Source organism: Puma concolor, chromosome B3 (genome assembly GCF_028749965.1).
Source record: "Puma concolor isolate L17-30 chromosome B3, mPumCon1.1.hap2, whole genome shotgun sequence".
NCBI lineage: Eukaryota > Metazoa > Chordata > Mammalia > Carnivora > Felidae > Puma > Puma concolor.
Window position 1 is genome coordinate 146403604 of NC_141672.1, and position 27374 is coordinate 146430977.

The following is a 27374-nucleotide window of genomic DNA, read 5'->3' on the forward strand; positions in this document are numbered from 1 at the left end:
ATGGAGTGGCCACGCTCCGCTGGGTGTGCCCGTGCTGTACCTCTCGTCCCGATGGCTTCCTTTCCCGTAAAGCAGCACATTTCTGATCTGTGGGGAAAGCAGACCAAGCAGAACTCAGAATTGCTGTGAGCAGCAGCCGGTGCAGTGTTGAGTAGGAGATACAGTTGTAAGGCAAGCCGGCCTTAATATGTCCACCCACCTTGACAGACGGCCTCTGTTCTGTGGCCTCGCTTGGGTTTATACTTCCTTCTTCCTTCGCTTGAGCACGGTTTCTTCCACTTATGATTAATTCATGAGTATTCCTTGTAGAGTGACGCCAAACCAGTCTCCGGTTTCCTTCGCCAAGGATGCGTTCGGATCCATTCTAGTGAGAGTGGAACAGTTAAGTAGGTTTAGGTATTCAAGCATCTCTTCTTGTGTAGACAGTAAAACCTTGGACCACGGTGAGTAACTTGTTCTCCGAGGGTTCCGCAAGAGGAGCAAACATTTCGAATAAATGTTAACTTGAGAAACGAGCGATGTCTTACAATACGAGTAGGACATGATGCCGAATGTCACGTGATTTATACCTGAGCCAATGGCTCTTGAGTTTCGCTTTGATTATACAAGTGCTTTTGACGACAGGCATGTTTCTGGAATGAATTATGCTCGCAAACCAAGGTTTTACTGTAATCTGAAACCAGCAAGGAAAACATGAAACACTGCTTCAATTCTAAATGATAAGCTCAGCTTCAGGACTTAATAGGGTAGCTTCATTATATCCAAAAGCTAATATGCATATGTCACATTCCTCTGTATTTTCAGTGTAGATGAGAGAATGTTTACACATGCCTCTGTGGGTTCCAGGTAGGATGATGGGTGGTAACAAGTGAGTTGGGGGCTGGCCCTACAGCAAATGAAAATAACCAGGAGAGGTGGAGTTCGGAGCTAGGGGGAAAGCCATACCAGGACTGTGCAGCTTCTGGGTATGTTTCTTGCTTTGTTTTTCTTTTTTTTTTTTTTTTTTTAATTTTTTTTTCAACGTTTATTTATTTTTGGGACAGAGAGAGACAGAGCATGAACGGGGGAGGGGCAGAGAGAGAGGGAGACACAGAATCGGAAACAGGCTCCAGGCTCTGAGCCATCAGCCCAGAGCCCGACGCGGGGCTCGAACTCACGGACCGTGAGATCTTGACCTGGCTGAAGTCGGACGTTTAACCGACTGCACCACCCAGGCGCCCCTCTTGCTTTGTTTTTCACTGTGATCAATGACTCACCTGTAAAGTAATATTAATTACCTCAGGTACCCTCCTGAGCTTATGGTAAGAAAAAAAAATCAGAAATTAACTATTATGTTCATGCTGCTTAAGGGAAAAAAAAATCCTTAGATATAAAATCCAAATTTACCCACAACTTTCTGGGAGAAACTCATAAGGCAAAGTTTAAAAAAAACAGTTACAACTTAAAAAAAAGAAGTGGAGGCTCTTTTTGGCTGTTAATTGAGCATTTATTGGTTGGAACTCCTCGCATGCACTAAGCCATTCAGCCCCCAGCAATTTGTGAGACACATATTATTCCCATTTAGAGATGAGGAACCCAAGACTTAGAGAACGTATGAGGCTTGACCGAAGACCCGTAGCTGCCGGTTGGACGCCTTGGCCTGTTTGACCACAGGTCTGTGTGATTCCTGAGTCCACAGTCTTAGCTGCCTCTTTATGCTGATTGATAGACAACGTTAACTTTTTCCCTTGGGAATTCTTTGAGAACAGATTTTCAAACTCTTGAGACTCCACGTTCCATCGTGTCCTGGAATTTAAGAATGCCTGTGGCCTAGGGCACAGGGTCGTCCTTCAAAGTGCTTATCGACTTGGTTTTTAGTAATTGTGGACAGTTGCATATGGCGGTGCGCTTAGACCGCAAGCCGCCTTCGAGGAGAGCGAACGTCAAGGCGTCCAGGCGCTTCCTCGAAGATCATCGCAGCATGTGGCGCGCCACGTGGTGCAGGTGAACTTAGAAACTGTCACGGCGTGCAGCGCAGAGCAGGGTAAAATTACAAGTTTTAGAGAGAGCGAAAAAAGCAAACAAAAGGACGCTGATACTTCTCTTTCCCCACCCCATTCCCTGGCTTGCCAAACGCATGGGGCATGGAAGGCAGAGAAGGGAGGGGAACGCCCGCTCCCAGCCTCACCCCAGCGGGGCCTCGGCTTCCTCCGTGGCCTGGCTCCCGCCATCACCTTTGCTCAGTGGCCTTTGCTTGCTGAAATCTGGCTTCTCCCTTTGCACCGTGATGGGGCATCCTCTTCTTCCTGGAGCCAGGAGGTGCGCTCAGGGGCTCACAGGTCCTCCGGACCCCTGCGGTCTGACGTCTTCCCTGCTTCCCCCCACCCGCCCGCCACCCTGCGCTCAGCGCCAACTCTGCCCTCGACGTAGCTTCCAGGGCATCACGTGCAGCGGTTAAAGCCTCACTGCAGTATTCTTGCTCGCTCTGCACCCCCTGCCTCGATCACCTACTCCAACTCTGGCTTTACTTTTCAGGTGATATTTGTTTGGCTTTGGGTTCCCCGGTCTGAGCTACTAGGATTTGCTGAAGGAAATAGCATCACATTCTTCGTGCTCATGCTGATTTACCTGGGCATCGAGTGTTTTTCTTTTCCCCCGTGTTTCCTAAGAATTCCTTAGACATTCACCATAGAAGCTATTGTTAACTACTGCGTTTCCCATTTCTCTGTTAACTACTGCAACTCCTAATTTCCCACTTCTCTGTTGATGGACTCGTCTTTTATTCCACTGGGAATAGCAAGGCCTATCTGCCATAACGTCCTCTGACTTTCCGCCCCCCTTCACCTCATTTCTGCCCCATCTGCCCCCCAAGATTGAAAATGTGTGGTCTTCTTTGTGGGCCCGACCCCTGCATGATTGGAAGGGGCCTGAAGACGAGAAAGACCGAGTCCACCTGTGCTGTGATCTTTATTCCCTTTCAAGCCCCCACCTCTCCCTAAGCATCCTAACTGGTGCCTCCAGTTTAACTAAAACCCATCCTCTTTGTTTATTTTTTTAACTATTATTTTTTTTTAATTTTTTAACGTTTATTTATTATTGAGAGACAGAGAGACACAGAGCGTGAGCAGGGGAGGGGCAGAGAGAGAGGGAGACACAGAATCCTTAGCAGACTCCAGGCTCCGAGCTGTCAGCACAGAACCCGCCTCGGGGCTCGAACTCACGAACTGTGAGATCATGACCTGAGCCGAAGTCGGTCGCTCGACCGACTGAGCCACTCAGGCACCCCATTAACTATTATTTTTGAGACAGAGAGAGAGACAGACAGACAGCGTCAGCTGGGGAGGGGCAGAGAGAAAGGGAGAGAGAGAAACCCAAGCAGGATCTGTGCTGTCGGAGCAGAGCCTGATGCGGGATTGAGGCCACGAAGCGTGATCGCGACCTGAGTCATGATCAAGAATCCAATGCTCAACCACCTGAGCCCCCCAGGCATCCCCAACCCATCCTCTTTGGATGAATGAGTTTTGTTGATCTTCATTTTGACCATATTCATGGGCAGTTGGGTGGAGGGCGGGTGGGAGAGATGTCTTGAGCACCACACGGTCCGGTTATACCCCTGCCTGGGTCCCCCCTACGTTCCCTGCCTCCCCCCACTCCAGACTTTGATCGTTTCTTGAATTCTTTCTCCCGCCATATCTAGCAACTGACATTCTTCTTATTCCTGAAAGACCAACGCAAACCCTGCCTTCCCCCACGATCTTTCTCAGTGGAACCTTCTCTGGAAGGTAATACAACCCCCCGAGTTACAATCCCAGCCGTTGCCTCGCCCTGTGACATCAGGCAAGTTACCTAATCTCTGCCAGGCTCTATGTTCTCATCTGCAAAATGGGAATAGTAATTTCATCTACCTTGTACGATTGCTCTGAGACGTAATACCTATAAAGTGCTTAGAAGCAATGCCAGACGCTGACTGAAGGCTCAAAATATTAGTTATTTTTAATGCATCCCTTTAATTCCTGTCACAGCTTTGAAGACAGGACACGTTGTAACAGAGCAACTTGTGTCTTCTGTCCCAGGAGGGTGCAGGGTACTTGAGTGGGGCAGGTACACAGTAGCCCTGGACTTCTCCATCGAGGCCCCCCCAAAGTGCTTATCATGACTTCCACCCATAGAGTTGCTTTTCAAATATCTCGGACTTGGATTCTCTTCATATTGCTGTTGGAAGTCTTGTCTTCTAATTAGGGATCTGAAGGGGGGAGAAACATAACGGAAATGTAGTATTTGATTGTAGACTTTTTAAATTTTATTTTGACATTCTTTATTTTTGAGACAGAGAGAAAGCACAAGCTGGGGAGGGGCAGAAAGAGAGCGAGACGGGAACCGAAGCAGGCTCCGGCTGTCAGTGCAGAGCCCGACGCGGGGCTCGAACCCACGAACCGCAAGATCACGACCTGAGCAGAAGTCGGATGCCGGAGCCGACCGAGCCACCCAGGCGCCCTGATTTTAGACTTTTTTTTTTTTTTAATTATGGCTCCAGGTTTCTAGGGTTCCTGAGTTTTGGTGAAACAGATTCGTATTTGTTGTCAAAGTACTGAGATCAGGATGGTTGGGGCAGGGGGAGACAGCCAGGCTGACAGCGTATACACCCCATCCCTTCCCAGGGCTGTCTCGAACACACTCATTTCTCTGCAGCTCAGGGTCTCTCCCTGAGACCCTCTCTCCCTCTCCCAAGGCTCTGCCTTGTTAGCTCTCCCGCCTCCCACACACACCTTGGACTCTAGCATAGAACACACGATGACAGCATTTCCTTATTCTTTATGCAGCCATTCACCAAGTGCTGCTGTGTCTCAGATGTTATGATACAAAGCGGAAGACACATTCTCTTGTGATTAAGAGCTCATGGTCCAGTGGGAGAGAAATCTGCGTAGAGAAATGAGACCAGGAAAGTGCCATGAGTGCCGTGATAGAATGCGGAAGGCCAATGCCAACCGGGGGGGTGGGGGAGGTCAGGAAAGGTTTCACGGAGGAGGCTCCCTTGGGCAGGGTTCTGAAAGATGGGCATCCATTCTCCAGACCCACACTGGGGAGGACACAGGAGACAAAGGTAGGGGGTGTCAAATGGACTTGTATGTCCGGGGAAACCGTAAGAAATACCGTGAGATTAGAACATAGGTTCAAGGCTATGACAAAAGAGAAAGCTTGAGAACGTAGCTGTAGAGGGTGTTGGGACTCTATGCTAAGAAGTTTAGATTTTATCCAAGAAGGAGATGAGGCGGTCAGGTTTTATTTTGGTTCATTTACTCCAACAGCTATGTGGATACATTGGATAAATACGAGGGTGCAGGCTGGGAGTCTGGGGGTGGGACTCTGGCAGTTTCTAGGTGAGAGAGTGCCAGGGCGGAGCCCCACGATGCCGCAGACATCCCGCCTTAGTACCCGGGGCTGGGGGCCACGGCCCAAGGGCAGGGGAGTGCTTGTACGCATTTAATGGCCAGCTCTGGGGCAGAGGGTGGTGAGGAGGGAGGGTAGCAACCCTTTGTTACCTTTGCTGATTTCTGCCCAGCGAGGACTGCCATCGTGGTTGGCTTCCGGCTGCTGATGTGATATGGTTGAATGCAGAGTTGGGGACAGGTAGCAACAAGCTCGCTGACCTGAGAGCCCGTGAGAGGTAGGGCCAGCGCGCCGCTGGGCAGGGAGGCCTCACACTGACTTTCTGGTTTCTGACTTGGGGTAACTGGGGGAAAGTGATGCCATTCACTCAGGGAGCACAGGAAGAGGAGGATACTGGGATGGGATGGGAGGCAGACATAATGAGTTTAGATTCTAATGTTTTAAACTTGAGGGCGGCTTAGTCGGTGAAGCGTCCGACCTTGGCTCAAGTCATGAACTCGCAGTCTGTGGGTTTGAGCCCCGTGTTGGTCTCTGTGCTGACAGCTTGGGGCCTGGAGCCTGCGTGGGATTCTGTGTCTCCCTTTCTCTCTGCCCCTCCCCTGCTCATGCTCTGTCTCTGTCTCTCAAAAATAAATAAACGTTAAAAAAAAAATTTTTTTTAACTTGAGGTACCAGGAAGAGATTTCTGGGAAGCAGTGAATAGAGGTCCAGGCTAGACAGATAAACTAAACCTGATAATCTAGAACTGACAAACTAGGGCTGATACACTAGGCCTCCATAAGCTAGACTGATAGGCCTGATAGACTAGATGTGATCAACTAGACCAGATAAACGAGACCTGATAGATAGAGCGCACAAACCAGAGCAGCTAGACTAGACAGCCCACAGTTGCTCATTGCATCCGCAGGGTCGCCCAAGGAAAAGCTTAGAGGAGGAAGAGAAAGCCACTCTCCGCACAGCAGGTGAGGCTCGTACCTGATCAGGCTGGGCCAGACTTGTAGTTCAGGGGTGTGTCCAGGGGCAGGAGGATGCAGTCGCCCAAGGCCAGACCAGTTCTTGCCCAGACGCCGTGTCCGATGATGTCATGCTCCAGGCACTTCTCCAGAGGAACTCACGGGAGTCCCAATAGGAGAGTAGGTCCAGGCTGTGGAACCCGGCAGCCTGGCAGGGCCCGAACCCCGGGTCGCTCCCCAGGCACACCTGCTCCTAATATGCTCTGTACCCAGCGTGAGCCCTTGCCACAGCAGGGTGAGGATGGGACCGGCTGGGGCCACACCACCTACCTTCCAGCAGATGGGCAGGCAGCCAGAGGGAGCAGTTGGCCCTCACGTGGCTCACCCACCACTTGGGCGGGTTCCTCACCAAGGCCGAATGCCGCCTGCCACCTGCAGGCTCCCCAGGCTGTCTTAGAAGGAGTCAGGGCCCCATCTAGTTTAAGCCTCGGGCTCAGCTGAGGGACATCTGGCCACCAGTGGACCTAAAGGTGCTTAGAACCCCCGTCCATGCTTGCTTCTAGAGCATCGGGGTACTGTGTGGGTTTATACCAGCCTCAGATCATCCCCTCAGACCACCATTCAGCTACACGGACGTGCTTCCTTTCCACGTGGCCTTCTGCGTCCCAGGAAGTGCAGGAACGTCCAAGCTATGACCTCATCCTTAGCAGCACGGCTACCCCCCAAATAGTCAGTCTCCTCACACCCTCCGGTGCCTGAATTTAAAAACCTGACTCTAGGGGTGCCTGGGTGGCTCAGTCGGTTGAATGTCCAACTCTTGATCTAGCTCAGGCCTTAATCTCAGGGTTGGGGGCTCAAGCCCCACATTGGCCTCCTTGCTGGGCGTGGAGCCCACTTAAAAAAACGAAACAAGACAAAAACCCTGACTTGGACCCAGTTTGTGTTGTGACTTTGAAGCCATCCATGTGCACATCCATCTTTTCCACTGTCCACCTCCAAGGGACCAGGGACCAGGCAGGGTGTTCAAATAGGCCTTTAAAATAATTGTAAGAGCTCTGTATAGGTAGATATACAGATATATATGCAGACGTGCACACATATACATACCCGGCCTTGTGACAACAATAGGCCACTGTTACGTATTTATAAAACGTGACCAGATAAGTAAAACTAGAAGCATCTAAGGAATAAGAAAGGAAGACAAGGCTAATACATGATTATGCCTTGAACTGGACTCTCCTGTTAGTGCACGAGCACAGATTTGGCTCTATACTTGTCGCCGTAACAGCAATCTTGAAAAAGCAGGCTGGTCCATGACACCGTTCTGCATTCACTGGACAGGACACGAACTAATCCCTCAGAGTTAAGTGTGATGATTCCTGAGGCTGAGGCCAGAGAGAAATCCTCCTACAGTCTTCTTCCAGAAGGCTCCGCATGTTGTAAAGACTTTGGCAGGGTTCGCACAGAAAACATGGCTGCTACCTCTTATCTCTCCTTCCCTCTTGACCAGCAACATCCCATCACATTGTCCTTCAATAAAAGAAGTGGGGTCAGGAACACCTTTCTCTGCTGCCTTGGTTTCACCCAGTGGTAGGCGTGGGGACAGTGGTTCTCAAACTTTGCTGCACCTTTCAGGCACCTGGAGAGCTTAAAAAAATTCGTAGGGCCCCGGCTGTTCCCCATAGGTCAGAAGTTCTGGGGATGGGTCCCGGGGCATCGAGATTAAAAATAATAATAATAACGGATGTTTCTAGCAGGAGCAAAGTTTGAGAGCTCCGCAGGCAGGAGCCACCTGACCTCCCCATAATCTAACTATGACGGAGGGGACACTCTGAGAGTAGTGTGACAGCGGGACCCCACTCCAGCGCTACAGCCGCCGTTGCTTCTGGTTGGTGGCACCCTTGCTGTGCACATTGTTGAGTTTTGGACAGCATCTCTGCCTGTAATAATGGATGAGCTGTAAATCTACCAGTGAATCCATACATTTTTTTTTTTTTTGCCTGGTTTTGATCGCGGTTGAACAACAGTACGTTCAAAATTCTGTGCTACCACCTGAAAGAACACCTCTGTGCCTCAAGTGTCTGGGGTGAACTTGACACCCTCTGTGGAGATTGTATCCGGTGGGGAAGGCGGGGTGCGTGGCAGGTCGTCCAGTTCCACTTAGACCCGAGCTGACGATCATCCACGGGCAGAGCCCTGGACAAGTCCTCACCTGCTGACTCCATCTCTGTGGGGTTCGCATGCAAGCTCATTATGCCTGTCCCTCACCAAGGACATCCTCTGCCACAGAAATTGTGGGTCCACCCCTGTTGTTTTCCTGATCGCACTGGTCCCGCCGCAGCCCAGCCGGCAGCTAGACCCTCACGGGGCTCATGAGCCACCCAGGAGGACTCCAAGAGTTATTCTGGAAAACCAGGGTCAGGCCTGAGAGGGCCATCTAAGTGGAGACCTACTCTGACTTTTCTCCTAGTGTTTCCTTGCCAGTGCCTCAGCCAGGAGGACCCCTAACCGGGATCCTTCAAGGTAATGAGGCCCCCAATCCCATGTCCTGAATCCAGCAATACCTCTGACCAGAGTCCAGTCTCTTCTATCACTCCCTGGTGCTCCCAATCCTCTGTGTGCCTGTGGACCTAAGTACATCATCAAAGAGGCCCCAGACTTCCCCCCACATCACCCCTCCCTCACTTCCAAGCCATCCCGGGGCACACTGAGGCCTTTCTGTGGGCTCTTCTTCCAAAGGAGAGACCTAAGGTGCCTCCTCTTTGGCTCACGGCCATTAACTGGAGGCCACATCCAGGAACATGCTAGAGCCAGCCCTATGTCTCATCCCCTCTGGCACTGCCCCGCTGCTTTCTGGCCACACCTCCCATTGTCAGGTGTCAGGGCCACAGTGGTCGTATGTGAGAGCGTATTGTGTGCCCACTACTGTGCACGCATTTGGTGTGAATGCCCAACCATACTTTCACACGCCTCTGATGAAGGCACTGGCACTAGTCACGTTTTCTGAATTGTTTTTAATGTTTATTTTTGAGAGAGGCAGAGCATGAGCAGGGGAGGGGCAGAGAGAGAGAAAGGGAGACAAAATTCGAAGCAGGCTCCAGGCTCCGAGCTGTCAGCACAGAGCCCAACGCAGGGCTCGAACTCAAGAACCTCGAGATCGTGACCTGAGCTGAAGTCAGATGCTTAACCGGCTGAGCCCCCCAGGCCCCCTGCCCACGTTTTCTAGGCGAGAAAATTGAGGATCAGAGATCCAATGACTTGTCCGAGGGGCAGAGCTAAGATCCAAACTCAGTGCCCATTCTCTCTCTTCTTCTTAGACCACGTGCTTCTTCGGGCCCTGCTAGTTTAACGGACCCGCTCGGGTCGTCAGCCATTGGCCAGCCTCATAGTCACCTTAAGATCTTTCGGATGCTTTCTCTCACTTCTCCACTCTCCCTTTCTCTCCCATAGCTGACGTGTCTCTGGCCAAGCCATATATTAACTCCCCAAAGGCTCATACCTACCGGGTGGTGATGGCCCAAAATATCAGACATCCCCTTATCGATGGAAACATTTAACGTCACAGCTCCCCAAACCAGGGCTTTGCAAAATAATTTACGTGTTTTCATGCCCTTCATCCAAACTTGTGTTCCTTGCTGCTCCAGCACTCCATGTTTGTGCATACTGTTATCTGTGTTCTACTTGTCAGATGTTTTAAAAGAGGAAAGAAAATACAACTGTTGACTCGTATCAGCCTTGGAAGATTGCTGTCAGAAAGCTTTTATTATTGAGATGTTTGTTCGTATTTTCTTTTCTTTCTTTTTTTTTTCCCCCTGCAGAAATGAAACCAGAGGTGGAGACAAAACCTGGTGAGCAGGGGCCCCAGATCCTCGGTGTCCAGAGAGTCTATATTCAGACGAGGGAGGAGAAGCGCATTAACCTGACCGTTGGGAGCAGGGCCTACTTGCTGCCCAACACGTCTGTGATTATTAAATGCCCAGTACGACGATTCCAGAAATCTCTGATCCAGTGGGAGAAGGATGGCCGTTGTCTGCAGAACTCCAAGCGGCTCGGCATCACCAAGTCAGGCTCACTAAAAATCCACAGCCTCGCGGCGCCCGACATCGGCATGTACCAGTGCATCGCGGGTCCTGCCCGAGAAACCATTGTTCTGAAGGTCATCGGTGCCGACAACAGGCTGGTGGCGCCCCCGGCCCTCGGAGGGCCTGTGAGGGACCAGCCTGGGACGGACCACAACGACGCCAATAGCTTGGGCTCCACCTGGCAGAAAATGAGGCAATTGTGGGGTCACACAAATGAGCCTTATCCGGACAACGGCCAAGCTGATAACCAGCCTTTCCTGAGAGCGCTGTTGGGCCACTGTGGCACTTCTGCGGGGAACCCCCACTCCTGGGAGTTTAAGGATAAGCAGCTTGAAGCGGCCGTTAAGCAGGGAGCGTACAGCATGGAGACCGCCCAGTTTGACGAACTGATAAGGAACATGAGTCAGCTCATGGAAACCGAGGAGGTCAGTGGTGACCTTGCGTCCCAGGTGATCTATCAGCTGGTGGCCGAGCTCGCTAAGGCACAGCCAGGGCATCCGCCATGGAGGGGCGTCCAGGAAGGGGTGCCTCCCGCAGCTCAGCTAAGGGGGACAACAGGAAGTGTGCCCCAAGGCTCGAATGCAGGAAACTCAGGCAAGCTGACATTCCAGCCAAAGGGACCTGTCCTCCTGAGGCAAAGGCAGCCCACCTCGGTTTCATTTAATAAAACGGTAAACTCGAGGATTGGAAATACAGTATACATTACAAAACGGACAGAGGTCATCAACATCCTGTGTGAGCCCGTCACCCCCACTCAGGCCACATATACATGGACCAAGGATGGGGCGTTGTTAAAACCCTCAGAAAAGTAAGTAAAAGAATACAGTGTTCCGTTTGTCATACCTTCTTAATGGGCATCCCAGTTTTCTTGAAAAGGTTTTCAAATTCCTTCTCCTGAGAATGTGTGTCCAACAGGATTCTTTAGGAAAGAAACTTAAAAAAATAAACGTGTTAGGATGTGTTTTTCACATACAGGCTGGAATTTTATTTTATTTTATTTTATTTATTTAAAAAAAATTTTTTTTTCAACGTTTATTTATTTTTGGGACAGAGAGAGACAGAGCATGAACGGGGGAGGGGCAGAGAGAGAGGGAGACACAGAATCGGAAACAGGCTCCAGGCTCTGAGCCATCAGCCCAGAGCCTGACGTGGGGCTTGAACTCACGGATCTCGAGATCGTGACCTGGCTGAAGTCGGACGCTTAACCGACTGCGCCACCCAGGCGCCCCCAGGCTGGAATTTTAAAAATTAAGCTGTACTATCCCGATCATTGTCACGTAGGGGTGATACAAGACTGGGTAGAGTCAGACCGAAGTTCAGCACGTATAGACTCTCTCTTTGCAGAGCACTGAATGTTTAAAAATAAAATCAATATGGGGCGCCTGGTGGCACTGTGGCAACTCTTGATTTTGGCTCAGGTAATGATACCAAGGTTTCATGAGTTTGAGCCCTGCGTTGGGCTCTGTGCTCATGGCGCGGAGTCTGCTTGGGATTCTCTCTCTCCGTCCCTCCCCCTCTCGTGTGCTCGCGCTCTCTCTCTTTCTCAAAATAAATAAACTCTAAAAAGGAAATAAAATCGATAGAAGGCCTCAAAAAAGTAATCACCCTTGCAGGAACCCCGCACTACGTAGGCACTGCAAAGCAGAACTCAACGGGGCCTTTCTCTACCTAGGAGACAGGGCACCTCATTGGAGTTCACAAGAGTTGGCAGGGCAGGGGTTAACGGTTGTCTGATGAGGTCACTGAGCAACAGAATCCCAAGACTAACTCTTGGCCGGTGGAACCAGGGACCTGATCTCCTCAACACTGTCACCGCTTCCAGCATCTGTGTATCACACAAAGAATCGCCTTAATAGAAGGATTGAGAATCTGAAGTAGTTTTCTGTGTCATAAAATTCGTTGCCATCGCTGCAAAAAATAAGGATCAAAATTTCTGAGATGTTCAGAACCCAATATTAAGTCATATATTTTGTATTATGACCCCGCACGTCAGCACAGACACATCACGTTTCCTTCATTTCACGTAAAAGAGCAGGGAACGGCAGATATTGATACATTTCTGTATCCTTCACTGTCTCTAAGTCTTGCTGTTTGTACACAGGACGGGGGACATTTTGCTTTCCCTTTATTTGCATTCAGAGAGCCCAAGCTGCCTCTGGGGATTGTTGAAACAAAACAGCAGGGGCGCCTGGGTGGCGCAGTCGGTTAAGCGTCCGACTTCAGCCAGGTCACGATCTCGCGGTCCGTGAGTTCGAGCCCCGCGTCAGGCTCTGGGCTAATGGCTCAGAGCCTGGAGCCTGTTCCTGATTCTGTGTCTCCCTCTCTCTCTGCCCCTCCCCCGTTCATGCTCTGTCTCTCTCTGTCCCAGAAATAAATAAACGTTGAAAAAAAAAAAAATTAAAAAAAAAAAAAGAAAAAAAAAGAAAAAAAAAAAAAAAAAGAAACAAAACAGCAGATGTTAAATTGTTTTGCAGACCCAGAAGGTACTTTAAAAATGCAGACTTTATTTTCATCGTGTCTTTTAGTGTGTTGAGCCTAAAATGTGAAACATCAGAAAAAATCTAGGTAAAACTCAAGTTTTTATAATAAATTATTAGGCTGTCTCTTAGAATGAAAAGGTAGAGCAAATCTAACTTCTTCATTTTTCCCTCCTGGAACTCTGGACACAAGAGCGTTAAGGAAGTTTTCGAAGTGGAATAAACTTTGCAGATCAACTGACTAGCTTAGCAGTTCACAAATCTTTTGGCCTTCGGACGCTTTTGAACCTAAAGAACTTTAAAAACTTCTCTGAGAAGCCCAGAGAGTTTCTGTTAATGTGAGTTACAGCTATCGATATTTACCATATTAGAAATTAAAACAAAGAAACATTTGAAGTGTCTGTTTATTAATCCATTTAGAAATAACCTTAAGGGGGCACCTGGGTGGTTCAGTCGGTTGAGCGTCCAACTCTGGCTCAGGTCATTATCTCATGGTTCATGAGTTTGAGCCCCACATCGGGCTCTGTGTTGTCAGCTCAGAGCCTGCTTCGGACCCTGTCCCCCTCTCTCTCTGCCCCGCCCCCACTCATGCTCTCTCTCAAAAATAAGTAAACATTAAAAAATAAAATCAAAATCAGAGGAAAAAAATAAAAGAAATAACAGTAAGAAGTCCATCGTGTGTTCACATAAATAACAATTTTACACAAATACAAGCAGTATTTTAAAAAAATTACTGATAACAATGGCATTGTTTTATATCTTTGCAAATCTCTAATGTCTGGTTTAATAGAACACAGCTGGAGTCTCCTAAATGCTTCTCCATTAAATCTGTTGTGATATGTTGTTTTAATTAAAGTTTATAGAGAAAATTTGGCCTCATAAAGACATGTTATTTGGAAAAAGAAGGAAATTTTTATAGCCTTTTCAGATCATTGTGGCTATTCTTTAACACTACACTAAAACTGGACAAGGGCTAGTTTCTTAAATGTCAGTTGCCTGAGGAATCTAAAACCATATTAATGAAATTTTGTTACTGTGTTACAATGGAATAATGGCTTATCTTGCACTTAAAAAAAATGTTTTTGCATTAATTTTTTTGAGAGACAGTGAAAGTGTGAGTGGGGGAGGGGCAGAGAGAGAAGGAGACACAGAATCCGAAGCAGGCTCCAGGCTCTGAGGCATCAGCACAGAGCCTGACATGGGGCTCAAACTCACACACTGTGAGATCATGACCTGAGCCGAAGTTGGACGCTCAAGCAACTGAGGCACCCAGGCACCCCTTATCTTGCACTTTTAATGGATCTTTTACCTACACATGATTTTATATAATATCACACATTAGTCATTCGGAAAATATTGGCTCACCAGTTTATAGAGGTCTTTCAGATGTTGACGCATTTCCTTGTACAATGTAAAAAGTATACATTTTCTGCAGTATCACTACTCATCCCATCAGAGAAGTCTTCGAGTTTTGGGAAAATGTCAAGTTCACAGTGGAGGATACTAATTTTCCAAAATTTTAATTTTCACCTGAAAGTTCGAATTTGATCATTGCCAACAAATAAACTGTCAGTTGTTTTCTTTGAATGGCCAGCTCAATTTAGTTAAATTGTTAAAAATAGCTGCCACATACTCAAGTCTGAATAATCAGTTTGTCTGAGAGCCGTTCTTTAAGTAAAAATGGGGTTCCATGAAAAAAGTGGCTAGTTTAGCTAGGAATTGAAACACGCAAAAGTGTTTGTGTGTACTTCCCGTTTTGTATACAGAATGTTAAAAATAGACATACTTGAGGGGTGAAATTTTGTAAAATTAGTAAGTCTCCCTGCTTCTATTCAGGACATTCTTTTTTTTTTATTTTTTTATTTTTTTTAGTGTTTATTTATTTTTGAGAGAGGGAGAGAGACAAAGCATGAGCGGGTGAGGGGCAGCGAAAGAGGGAGACACAGAATCCGAAGCACACTGCAGGCTCCGAGCTGACAGCACAGAACCCAACGCGGAGCTCGAATTCATGAACTGTTAAGATCATGACCTGACCCAAAATTGGAGACTGAACCGACTGAGCCACCCAGGTGCCCCTCCGTTCAGACATTCTTAAGGGAAACTGTCATTTTTGTTTTTGTGTTAAGTGTGTGTTGGTCAAGAGGACGAATGGCATACCCTGGTGCCAGGATCGTATCCACCACTGTGTTTACTAAGCAGTGAAAATGTCAACACAGCAAAAAAAAAAAGGTTCATTTTACACCTTTTAAGGAAGCAGCGGCTGAGAGAGTTGAAGGGATCGATTCACCTATGGCCACACATGTCCTTCAGGGATGCGGTAGAGCGTGGCCAGTTCAAGTAAATGTTTGTTGAGTTGATTTTAAGTAGTGTGACTTGATCACATGGAATCACCATGAGCTTCTGAGCCTGAGACTCCCGGAGGTCATGGGAAGAAAGGTTTTGACACGGCACTTCCAGCTCCAATGTATTTCTGCGTACTTTAAGGATCAGCTGTTTGATACAGAAGCAATTCCATATGGCTATTAAAAGTTTTTAAGTTTTTTTTTTAAGTTTTTTTTTAAGTTTTTTTTTAATGTTTATTTATTTTTGAGACAGAGAGAGACAGAGCATGAATGGGGGAGGGGCAGAGAGCGAGGGAGACACAGAATCGGAAGCAGGCTCCAGGCTCTGAGCCATCAGCCCAGAGCCTGACGCGGGGCTCGAACTCACAAACCGTGAGATGGTGACCTGAGCTGAAGTTGGACGCTCAACCGACTGAGCCACCCAGGCGCCCCAAAAGTTTTTAAGTTTTTAACAGAATAAACTAGTAAGATCCATTCTTACTTCCATGTTCTTCCTCAAACTTACCCAATTAATTTGCTCAACTTGCATTTAATTCCCTTTATGTAACAAAGTCTCTCATCTTCGGATATATTTTTCGGAATCTCGCTTTTCAGTTGAAGGAACTCAGAAATGGAATTCTATTTTTGAGAGCTGCTCTCCAATGAGAGGAAAGAAAGCGTGTAGGCATTTGGATGCACAGTGTGTGCCATTGTGCTGTTGTATCGTGACTATTGATACATTCGGTCATCGGAGGCTTCTGAGAACTTGCTGTACAACTGTCACTGTGTCAAGCTCTGAAGATGCACACCTGTGAATAAGATTTGGTCCCTGCTCTTGAAAAGATCACAATCTGGTGGAAAGAAATAGATATTTCATCAAATAAATATATGAACCAGAGCAGAAAGAGCCCAGAGGGGGAGAAGATAACTCTAGGAGTATTGGGGAAAGCTTTACAGGGAAAATTATATTTGATCCAGGATTCAGTGGGTAAGTTGGAGTTTGCCAGAAGGAGGGGGTGGGGAAAGGGTACCCTGAATACGGTGAACAATGTATGCAAAAGCTCAGGGTGATGAAAGATCATGGAATGTTCTGGAAACTGTTAGAGGTTCATTATGGCTGGAGCATAGGGTAAGCACCATGAAATGAGAGGAAATGGAGAAGTGGCCCAGCTCAGCTCATGAAGAAACACAGCATTTAGCAGTCAGAACAGCCCGTATTGCTAAGATCTGGAAAGTGGGAGGGTGCAGGGAAAAAACAGCTCATGGACTACTGATCCAGGTGATCTAGAAGCAGCTTCAAGTCATTAAGAAAAAAATTAAAATAAAGCAGAACAGGCACCATTCTCCATTCCCTGAATAATCCCCTTATCTGTCAGGATACACCTGACCCATTTGGGTCCTCGTGGTATTACCTGCAGGTGTTTATGGGTACCAGTAATTGGGAAACCATATGGCGCTCACGCAGTGTAGACTTGATTCTTAACAGCATGCTCAAAGTCCAGGATAACGCGGCCTTAGCATTGCCGCTTCCCCTGACTTCTTCCTACGGCGGTAGTGAGGTAGCAATTAGAGCCAAACAGCGTTAACCAACAGCCTGCTCCCTTCCGGGGTGCAAATCCAAGCCGAAAAATCCACACCTGCGGTTCCACGAGGAAGGATTTGGGCCCAAAATGAGGGTTTCACATCCTGCCAACTGAGGCTTGCTAGTTCGTCTTTCTGAAAACGTGGTGGGTCAAGCATTGTGTCCTTCCTCCAAAGTCCACACTCACGCAGAGTGAGACAGGAAGACGGGCTGTCCAAGCACCATCTGGCTGCCACGCTGCTGAGTTCCATCAAGCCCATGAGGAAGCCTTTTCCACCCTCCAGTCTCACGGGCGGGATCCTTGCCAGCCCAAAGTCTGATGTCATAGTCTTTCCCTGCGACGTGCCAGGGTCCTGGGGCCGTGAGGTACATTAAATGAATGCACCCCTTCCTAACTGTTCTGCAGGATCATCTTGGATGGAATGGGGAAAATGCAGATACGGAACCCGACAAAGAAAGAACAAGGGATGTATGGATGCTCCGTAGCTAATCGTCTGGGTTCCGACGTGGAGAGGTCTTCTGTGTTATATGCAGGTAATGCCCGTTGTTCAAACCCGAGCTTGGGGTTTTCTTTCCGTTTTTAACATAAAACCGTAGAGCAGCAGTTCCCAAAGGTCAGCAGGAGCACCTGAGGGCAGGTGGTTTGTCAGAACGCAGAGTTCTAGGACCCCACCCCCATTCCTGGAGGTTCTGATGCCGTAGGTCTTGGAAGGGGTCCAAGAGCTTATATTTTTAACACGGTCCCAAGTTATACGGATGCTGCCGGCTTGTGGACCAAGTCTTGAAAACGGCTCCTTTCGAGCTCGCCTTCCGAGAACTGGGAATGAATGAGAATTTAATTAGCAGTGTGGATAGTAGGGCCTTGTCATTTTTTTAAATGCCACCAGCCAGTGAAAGAGAACAATTATCCTTTGAAGATGACCGTGGACCTCCAAAGGCATAGCTCCCAAACCTTAGAAACGGTTTCAGGAAGTCGTAACCATAAATTAGTGTCTTGTCTTCACGGGAGGCAGACAGTGTCATTTTAGTATGAAAACGTGCTCAATTGTAAAGGAACACTCCTAGGTGGTAAGTCGTAAGCAGGGCTTCCTTGCGGTGAGCTCCTGTTCTGGGATTAAAAATGGAACGAGACCCGTCCTCCAGCCCTCTGCCCTATGGGCTCTGGTATCTGTGGCTCACAGGGACTGAGCGGAGGAGAGGAGCAGTAGCAGGCATTAGAATCCAGCATGCAGACCACTAGGTTGAGCGCGGTAGCAGGTGCACCATAGCTCCACACGGAGAAGGTCGGACCACTTGATTTTTTTTTTAAATATTTTTTTTCAACGTTTTTTATTTATTTTTGGGACAGAGAGAGACAGAGCATGAACAGGGGAGGGGCAGAGAGAGAGGGAGACACAGATTCGGAAACAGGCTCCAGGCTCCGAGCCATCAGCCCAGAGCCCGACGCGGGGCTCGAACTCACGGACCGCGAGATCGTGACCTGGCTGAAGTCGGACGCTTAACTGACTGCACCACCCAGGCGCCCCAGATTTTAAAAGCTCCTTGAAGCAGAAGGCCTGACTTCCTCCGCTGGCTACATTCCCAAGGCAGGGCCTTCAGACCTCGATTCTCTGCCCCACCCTCCTGGGTTGTTCTCTCCTGTGAGCATCAGCTTCTTCCCAGAAAGCGTCTGTCCCCAGGTTCTGGAATTCCGGGGAGGAATGACAGTCCCCCTTGTGGCTGACAAGTCTCCCCTTAAGCCCATCCCAGGACGATCCAGGTTCCTGAGAGAGCATGTCCCCTGGCTCCTGAACACGTGGTGACCAAACAGTCCACTAAAATGCCATTCTTGAGGGCACCAGGCACAGGTGACAAAACAGGTGAAGCAGACACACCCTCGCCTCCAGCAGCTCACACGCTAATGGCGGAGTAGAGAAGGCACTCGTGGCGGTCGTTCTCCAGGAGAGGGACGCTCTGTCAACACCCCCTCTGGGCTGTTGTCTTCCCTGACCCTCGCAGGCTCCTGAGAGGCGCCTGGGCAACTGGCACCTTCTTCCATCTCAACAGCCAGCACCCTGTCCTCTTGTTCCGCTCAGACGCAAAGTGTATCTCCTGAGTGAGTTAAGGAATGAAGCTGTTAAAAGTCCATGCTTCTCAAAATTCAGGGAAATAAAAGCCCTTGAGCAGGTTCTTGGTTCTTGGCGACCTTGTCTTTGCTTATTTTTCCATGCAAGTTTTATGCAAGTTTTTTTCTCCCAAGTTTTCCTTCCAGAGAAGGAGTCACCTGGTCGCAAGCGCTGGTGTGTTTGACCAGCTGTGCTTCATCCTGCGCGTCAGAGACGTGTCCCTGCCCTGCCGCGCCTTCCTGGCTTCTTAAGAACTTCTGAGTTCCTTGTCTTTCAATTTGTTGAAGAGGCATTTATCCTCAATTTTGCTTATAAAACCAGAATAGCCTCATAGCATATATATGGTTGTGGCAGTGCACCTGTGGGTACCTCTTTGAGTGCCTTCATCCATCCATCCATCCCTCTGCCTGTCCATCTGTGCATTAAGCACCCCCAGGCTGTGTGTGTGTGTGTGTGTGTGTGTGTGTGTGTGTGTGTGTGTGTGTGTGCAAGTCCTAATGGGACACCATGAGGGATATAGAGAGAGCTGGATTCTGCCCCTGATCTCCAAGAGCTCAACCCAGTTTACCCAACGCCGCACGCTTTCCCAGAGCAGAGCCTGAACCTAACACCGTTTCCCGCTCCCTTTGAATTAAGAGGCACCTGCCATCTTGGCTATTGCGAGAAATACCAGCAGACGGGAGCACAGCCATCTGTCCGTTGTGGTTGGAGGCACCGTGGAGGCACCCCTGCAAGCAAACGTGACAATCCGCTGTCCTGTGAAAGGCAAGTGTGGGCATTTCCGTTGGGGGCTGGGGGGTGCCCATGGCCAGCCCGGTGTTGCCGGGAGGTGCCAACTGGCAATTTGGCATCTTCGACCTCAGCCTGAGTGGCTCAGAGGTCTGCTTTTCCAGGGCACCGACAGGAGATCTCTCAAGGGCGAGACCAACCAGGAGCCCGGTGTGTAAAACGGAATGCCCGTTAACCGGTTTCCAGGGAGGACTGTGCCTCCCTGGCACACTGACATGTTCCCACTGGCAAGGCCGGAACACAGGACCTACACGGGAGGCCGGCTTCTAGTCGTGGGGCTGCTGGGTGAGCGTAGCGTCAGTGAGGGGACTTGTTGGAAATTGTCAGATGTATCCTCCAGCTAGGCAAGGCCAGGCCTGGGGGTGGGAATGTCAAGGTCCCCTGGCCAACGCTCTCTGTTGTGGACTGTCCTAACGCGAGCGTGAACCGGTCTGATGCCTCGGGGGCTCCTTGCACTTTGTTTGAGCTGGCAGATGAGCCCTCTTTCTAACCGACTGACTCATTCGTTCCTCAATAGAAATAACACTTTCGGTCTGACCTTGCCTTGATGTCTTTTAATTCTTGCTCTTTAAATCACAGATTTTTGAGTCTTAATCTGGGCCCACGCATCCCCAAACTGAGACGAGCATTCTGTACGACACCCGTGTCCATTTGAGGGGGTCAGTGTGAATAACTTTGATCAGTTTCTCAGGGAGACCTGTGAACCCTTTACAATTAAGATCTGTTTTAAGATGACTTAGCATAAGCTTGGGCATCGAGTCACTGCCAGGACGACCGTGTTTCCCTCGTTTCCAGCTTCTTCCAGGTTCTTTCCAGGTTCTTGTCAGCTACAGCCACTCGGGATGAGTCTTACTAGGCCGCGGCCCCGATAGGCAGGGTGACCCGGGGAGTCCTTGCGCTGTCCTGGGTAACACAGTGACCGTGCATGGAGGGAAGGGAGCCTAGGACACACGCGTCCACCTCCCTCCCTCCCTGTAATGGCCCCTTCCTTGCCATGTTTCCAGACCTGCATATTTGGCTCCACAAGCAGTGGAAATTTGCTAACCCCCAAGGTATTATTTTTCACCCCTTGGAAGTCCCTGCGGTGTTTGGCCTTACACAGACTTGAAAACTCCCTCCAGCCTCCCAACTGACTCCACCCACAAATATGTGAGTGTTCTGGCAAAGCGCGGCCACCGGTTACAGAATGGGCCCGCGCTCTCTGGCCTCGGCAAGGAGAAAAGCAGAACGGAACTTTGCAGTTGCCAAGCCGCAAACGGCTCGAGTTTCTACAGCCCTACACCTGCAGAAGGTTCTGCAAAATAGATCTGACTTCTATTAAGAGAAACCTCAACGTTTAACATTATTCCTAAATGTCTTACTTCCATAATAGTTTAAAGTCAGGCACCCGGGGGGATGAGCCGTTAAAAGTCGTCGTGGTGTATTATTTGCTGTCGTAAGTCAGGGGCTGGGTCCAGTGGCAAGTGTTTTTGCGAAGACCATTTACTCCAGGGGGGTTTTATTCTCTGGGCCAGGCACCATCGGCACGTGGGCCATCTCTGACCTGCCCCCGACCCCGCAGCCCCTCTGGCCCTCCCTGCTGCGCCTGCTGGGGCAAGGGCGAGGCTCCGTGCTGGGAGCACCCCTCCACCTCCCCGCTCCCTGCTTCCCCCTTCTGGGAGCTGCCCCATTTGGTCTTTTTTACCTGGCAGCCTTCCCCTGTGGACTGGACCCCAGGGACTCCTCAGGAGTCCTTTCCTTCTCCAAATAAAACCGCCTCTTTGTGAGCTATGTGCCATTGCAAATAAACCTGAAGGGAGTTTACTGTGTTTTCTTAAGGGCAGAAGCCATACTAACTGAGCCTTTTATGGAGAGCCGTCTTTTTAAAGACCGATGGGAGAGTTGGTGAAGGGTCAGAAAACTTGGGCTTTCCAGGCAGTTCCGTCACTAGTTTGTGTGGGACCTTCCTACCCTCGTCTCCACGGTAGGAAATATACCATGTTAGTGGAAGGAGGGACTTTGGGCTGCGTCGCGTCTAGCCCCTCATTTTACAGATGAGGGCAGTAGCGTACTTACAGACTTGAATCCTGCTTCACAAAATTACATTTTCCTATTGCAAACTGACACTGCTTCCGTGAACCGGTGGCAGGTATAAATTTTCCTTTTGCTTTTCAGTTGCCCTTAAAATATTTTCCGCTAATTATAATGAGCTCACCTATTCGTACCTTTCAGACAGATTGATAGTCTTTTGTTAAATCCTAGTATGTTTTATTTAATTCATGTATATAGACATCAAAAGTCATGGTCTCTGCTCTTTCTTAGGTGATGTTTCTAATAACTGTATGAAATACTAGAACCTCAAATCTGGATGTTTAAAAGTTAGGCTTTTTTTTTTAAATGTTTACTTCATTTTGAGAGGGAGAGACGGAGCACGAGCAGGGTAAGGGCAGAGAGAGAGGGAGACACAGAATGCAAAGCAGGCTCCAGGCTCCGAGCTGTCAGCACAGAGCCCGACATGGGGCTCGAACTCACGAGCCGTGAGATTATGACATGAGCCGAAGTCGGACACTCAACCGACTGAGCCACCCAGGTGCCCAAACCCGGAAATCTGGATGTTTAAAAGTCAGAGGTTTTAAGTTGCAAGAGTTATTCTTCTTGCTCTTAAATTTTTTTTTTTTTTCTTCTAAAACATGGAGCAAGAATTGAAAGTGTGTCCTCTCTGCCACCTTCTGGTAAGAAAGGAAAAGCTCATCTGAGAAAAATGACCCATAAATCGTAATAGCTGGGTAGCTTTTTCTTCTGGTCTCCATGCTTAGTGACAACATCCTTTATCTTGTGATTTCCTGTGCATTCTGTGTTGCTTGTTTTTCTCTCTCATCAAGCGCATCAGAAGGTGCAGCTAAGCCGAGTGTCTGCTCTCACGTCTTCTTGTGTGTCAGGTTCCTCGTGACACCCCACACTGGAAATTCTTTCTTTTTTAAAAAAATTTTTTTAATGTTTGTTTATTTTTTTGAGAGAGACAGAGACAGAATGAAAATGGGTTAGGGGCAGAGGGAGAGGGAGACACAGAATCCGAAGCAGGCTCCAGGCTCTGAGCCATCAGCACAGAGCCCAACGCGGGGCTCGAACCCACGAACCGTGAGATCACGACCTGAGCCAAAGTCGGACGCTCAACAGACTGAGCCACCCAGGCGCCCCCCCCCCACCGGAAATTCTACTTATGAGGGTGGCCCTCTTATCAAGGCAGAGACACAGTTAATAGAACGTATGATGCAGCTTTGTTTGTAATAATAAAGAGCAAAGGGGAGAGGGAGAGATTAAAAGTGAGAGGAAAAAAAATGTGAAAGAAACAACCTAAATCCCTCTCAGCAGGAGAAAGAGTCCATGAAAATATATTCATCTCCTTGAATACTAGTAGTAAAATGAATAAATTAGAGCTACTGGTGTCAACATTGATAAATCTTTAAAACGTAATCTTTCAAGAGGCGCCTGGGTGGCTTAGTCAGTTGAGCATCTGACTTTGGCTCAGGTCAAGATCTCGCGGTTTGTGAGTTCGAGCCCCGCGTGGGGTCTGTGCTGACAGCTCGGAGTCTGGAACCTGCTTTGGGTTCTGTGTCTCCCTCTCTCTCTTCCCCTCCCCTGCTCATGCTCTCTTTCTCTTTCTCTCACTCTTGAAAATAAATAAACATTTTAAAAGTTTAAATTATAAAGCATAACTTTTCAAGAAGGGTACTAAAAAGACTCGAGCGGGGAGAGCATCATCTTTTCCACAAACGGGCTAGTTCTACTGGACATCTGCTTGTGAAAAAACGTAGTGGAAATCCTACCTCAGGTCATCTACAAAACATAACTCACAGTGAATTGAAAACCTAAATTTAAAAGCTAACGCTATGAAACCCTCAGCATAAAAACAGGCACAATTCTTTGTCACCTTGGGTTAGGCGGTAATTTCTCGGGACGCAAGTACCAACCAGAACGAGTAGATAAATGGGTTTCTTCAAACTGAAAAACTTTCAAGCTGCAAAGGACATTCTCAGGAAAGCGTCAGGACATCCCACGGAATGAGTGAAAATGTCCTCAAGTCATGTATTTGGTAAGAGAGTGTCCAAAATACAAAAGGGACTCTTGTACCTCAGCAATAAAAAAGACAACCCCATGTAAAATGGACAAATGATCCGAATGGACATCTCTCCAAAAATGTGCAGATGACCAATAATCACATAAAAAGATGCTCGTTGTCATTAGTCATCATGAAGATGTAAGTCAAAACCACAACGAGATGCCACAGTCCACGCTGTGACGGCTGTAATCAGAAAGACAGATGCCCAAAGTGTGGAGAATGTGGAGCGGTCAGATCCCTGTTGCCCCGCGGGTGGGAATTTAAAATCACGCAGCTGCTTTGGAAGACGGTCTGGAAGTTCCCCCAAAAGTTAAACCCAGAAATTCCAGCCCTAGGGGTATATACACCCAAGACCAGTGAAAACACACATCCCCACGAAAACTCGTGCATGGGCGTTGACAGCAACAGGTAGGAGTAACTTCGATGTCCGTCAGCTAACGAACGGATCAACAACATGGAGTATATCCATCCGATGGAATTTTCTTTGGCCATAGAGAGGGATGAAGGACTGATACATGCTGAAACACGGATGGATCTGGAGAAATTACGGTAAGTGAAAGAAGCCAGACGCAGAGATCACATATTGTGTAATTACATTTCCATGAAATGTCTAGAACAGGCAAATCCTTAGAGACAGATAAGAGGCTGCCAGTGACTTTCCAGAGACTGGAAAATGGGGAGTGATGACTAACAGGCACGCGTTTCTTTGGGGGGATGAGAATGTTCCGGAATGATAGGTTAGTGATGGTTGCACAGCTTTATGAGGATGCTAAAGAAATCACTGAATTGAACACGTGGAAGGGTGAATTTTATAGTCTCTAAACCGTATCGCATCAAAACCGTCATCATAATACCCACACTATGATAGAACTACGAAGTTTTAAACCCTACAGCACAATCATGCTATTTATCAACATATGAGTATATGGCAAAAATGCACAGATATTCATGGGAAGGACATACTCTAGTGTCAGGATTTTTGGTACTCCTGGGAGAAAAGAAGGAAAAAGTTTGGGGAAGGAAATTTAGCCCGGCTCTAGGGCCTTATCGCTTAACCAAGAACTAAAGCAAATACTAAAGCTCGTCCAATGGGAACGTGCACTCATTTTGCATACTAGACCTGTGGTTATCTGTTCTACTGGTATTTTGGATTCCCCTCCCAGCCCTGCCTCTGCCGTGCTGTGAGACACCCAGGCCTGTCACCTACTCACCCTGGCCCGTGGTTTTCTGTTATAGAATAAGAGATTAGGGCATATGACCAGCGAGACCCCTTCCAGCCCTAAAATCCTATCCTGGACCCCTGGTCTTTGGCAGGAATCTGGGACAAGTGGAAGGAAAAATAGGAAGAATGCTTGAACTAAGATGCCTACCCAGGTAGGGCTTAGCGCTGAGTGCCAACAAGTCAACAAGTGTCCTCACCCAGTTTTTGGAAGACGGAGGAGGGAACCCAGTAAGGAAATCTCTCTCTGAATAGCCAAAGGGGAGATGGCGGGGAGCACGGGTGACATGGGCGAAGGGGATGAAGACGTACGACTTCCAGTTCATGGGGATGAGAAGTACAGTCGATAATATTGTGATGTGTTTATTGTCCTGAGCATTTCCTAATGTGCATAATTGTTGTACCACCAGGATGTACACCTGAAACTAACTTAATGTTATATATCAACTATATTTCAATTACAACTTTTTTTTAATGAGAATAAAAGAGGTAGATACGATGTCCCTGTCAAGGACCTACTTGGAGCTAGAGCACCAGCCCAAGGAAAACACATGTACCTCTATTATGACTCAGAAGTATGGTTGTGATGAAAAGGAAGGAACCGAATAACGTAAGAATCTGTGGCCTGGTGAAACCAGAATTTGATCATTTGAAAAACGTCTTTCATTTACTTACAAGCTGATGTTTAGGGCAAAACAAGTTAACTGGAGGACAATTAGTACAGAGGGTGATTTGAAGCAACTTGGATGGAAACCAGTCAGGCCTTGGTCTCCAGAGCTAGATACGGAGGGACCTTGGAAGTCTGTGAATCCAGCCCTTACGTTTTGAAACAAGACCCAGAGAGGAGAGACCTGATCAAAGTAATGAATCCAGTCCACGGAAAGGTCTCGGTGAGAACCCTAGCACCGCCTCTGAGGCTGCCGCTGCTTCTGCTCTGAACCCGTCCCCTGGTTTGTGCTTTCTGGCCTCATTATAAAAAGTGACACATGCTGGGGCACCTGGGTGGCTCAGTCGGTTAAGCATCTGACTTCAGCTCAGGTCATGATCTTGCGGTTCCCGGGTCTAAGCCCCGCGTCGGGCTCTGTGGTGACAGCTCAGAGCCTGGAGCCTGCTTTGGATTCTGTGCCTCCCTCTCTCTGCCCCACCCCTGCTCTCTCGCGCTCTCTCTCTCAAAAATAGATAAACGTTACCAAAATCAAAAAAAAAGTAACGCATTCTAGAATAATTAGAAAGCATAACCAAGTATTAAGAAGCAAAGAAACTCCTGTAATCTCATCACAAAGACACAACCATTGTTTCCCCTTCGTTACGTTCCCATAACCCTTTCTCATTAAGTCAAAGAATGTTCTCATGACACTGAAAGAAAATCCCAAGTATCATTTAATTGCTGCACCACTGAATGTAGCACGATTAAGCCAGTCCCTTATTTAGGGAAACTTAAGCAGCTCATCCGCTTTATGGTTACGTGCAGTGATGTGAGCAACATTTTTGTGTCATTGAGATGAATTTTTTATTTATCTTTTATTTTTTTACCATTTATTTATTTGTTTTGAGAGAGAGAGAGAGAGAGAGCTTGAGCAGGGAGAGGCAGAAGGAGGGAGAGGGAGAATCCCAAGCAGGCTCTGCACTATCAGCACGGAGCCTAACGCGGGGCTCGAATCCACACACCGTAGATCATGACCTGAGCTGAAACCAAGAGTCAGACGCTCAACCCACTGAGCCACCCAGGTGCCCCAAGATTATTTTTTTTAAACAGATGAACAGGATTGGAATTACTAGGTCGCAGGGCATTCAACATTTTTATAACATCATAAAGCATGACAATTTCTGTAACTCAGAATGCATGTCACACATTGCCTTCTAGAAAGTGAAACCTGCCGGTGATGCAGGTTTAAGCCCTACATCCTTATCACCGTTAGACAGGAGAGGGTAGGGAAGAACATAGGCAGAATTACAGAATTAACCCCTCACAGTGTTAGGTACAAGCAGGTGGTGGGACCCTCCAGTGTGACAGGGGCGGGGGAAGGGGGTGCCGGTGGGGTGCTTGGTGCTCCGTAACATGAGTAGGGGGGAAGGATAGCTTCTCGCGTCTAAGCGATCGTGGCCAATTTCAGAAGAAACCTATTACATACGTGGGAAGTGTTTTCTTAATCATGGGATTTTTTTTAGGGTTAAAATGCTATGGAGTATCCCTAAAGTTTCGTCGAGTCTAACAGAATTCCTAGCCTTCTTTACCAGGCTTCATAGTTTCCTTTACGGGGGAGGATCTTGAGAAAATTTTTGTGGTGCAGCCAGATTATGTGGTTAAATTCCTATATGTAGTCTCATCTCCCTGATAATTATTTTCCCCCGTCAGCCACCAGCTTATATTATATAGTGT

At 48.1% G+C, this 27374-nt stretch overlaps 1 protein-coding gene and 1 long non-coding RNA gene across 4 annotated transcripts in view; both read left to right on the plus strand.

Moving 5' to 3' along the window:
• On the plus strand, positions 1-2047 carry LOC147580492 (uncharacterized). Its single transcript, XR_015252982.1, has 2 exons — positions 1-965; positions 1215-2047. It is a non-coding gene; the product is annotated as an uncharacterized LOC147580492 (long non-coding RNA).
• The window catches only part of ADAMTSL3 (ADAMTS like 3), a 353901-nt gene that overhangs the window by 277029 nt on the left and 49498 nt on the right, over positions 1-27374 (plus strand). For all 3 annotated transcript variants that reach the window (XM_086711720.1, XM_086711719.1, XM_086711721.1), the window contains 3 exons: positions 10139-11210; positions 17189-17316; positions 19524-19652. In XM_086711720.1, coding sequence (XP_086567846.1) covers positions 10139-11210; positions 17189-17316; positions 19524-19652 — 1329 coding nt within the window. The remainder of the gene's footprint in view (positions 1-10138; positions 11211-17188; positions 17317-19523; positions 19653-27374) is intronic.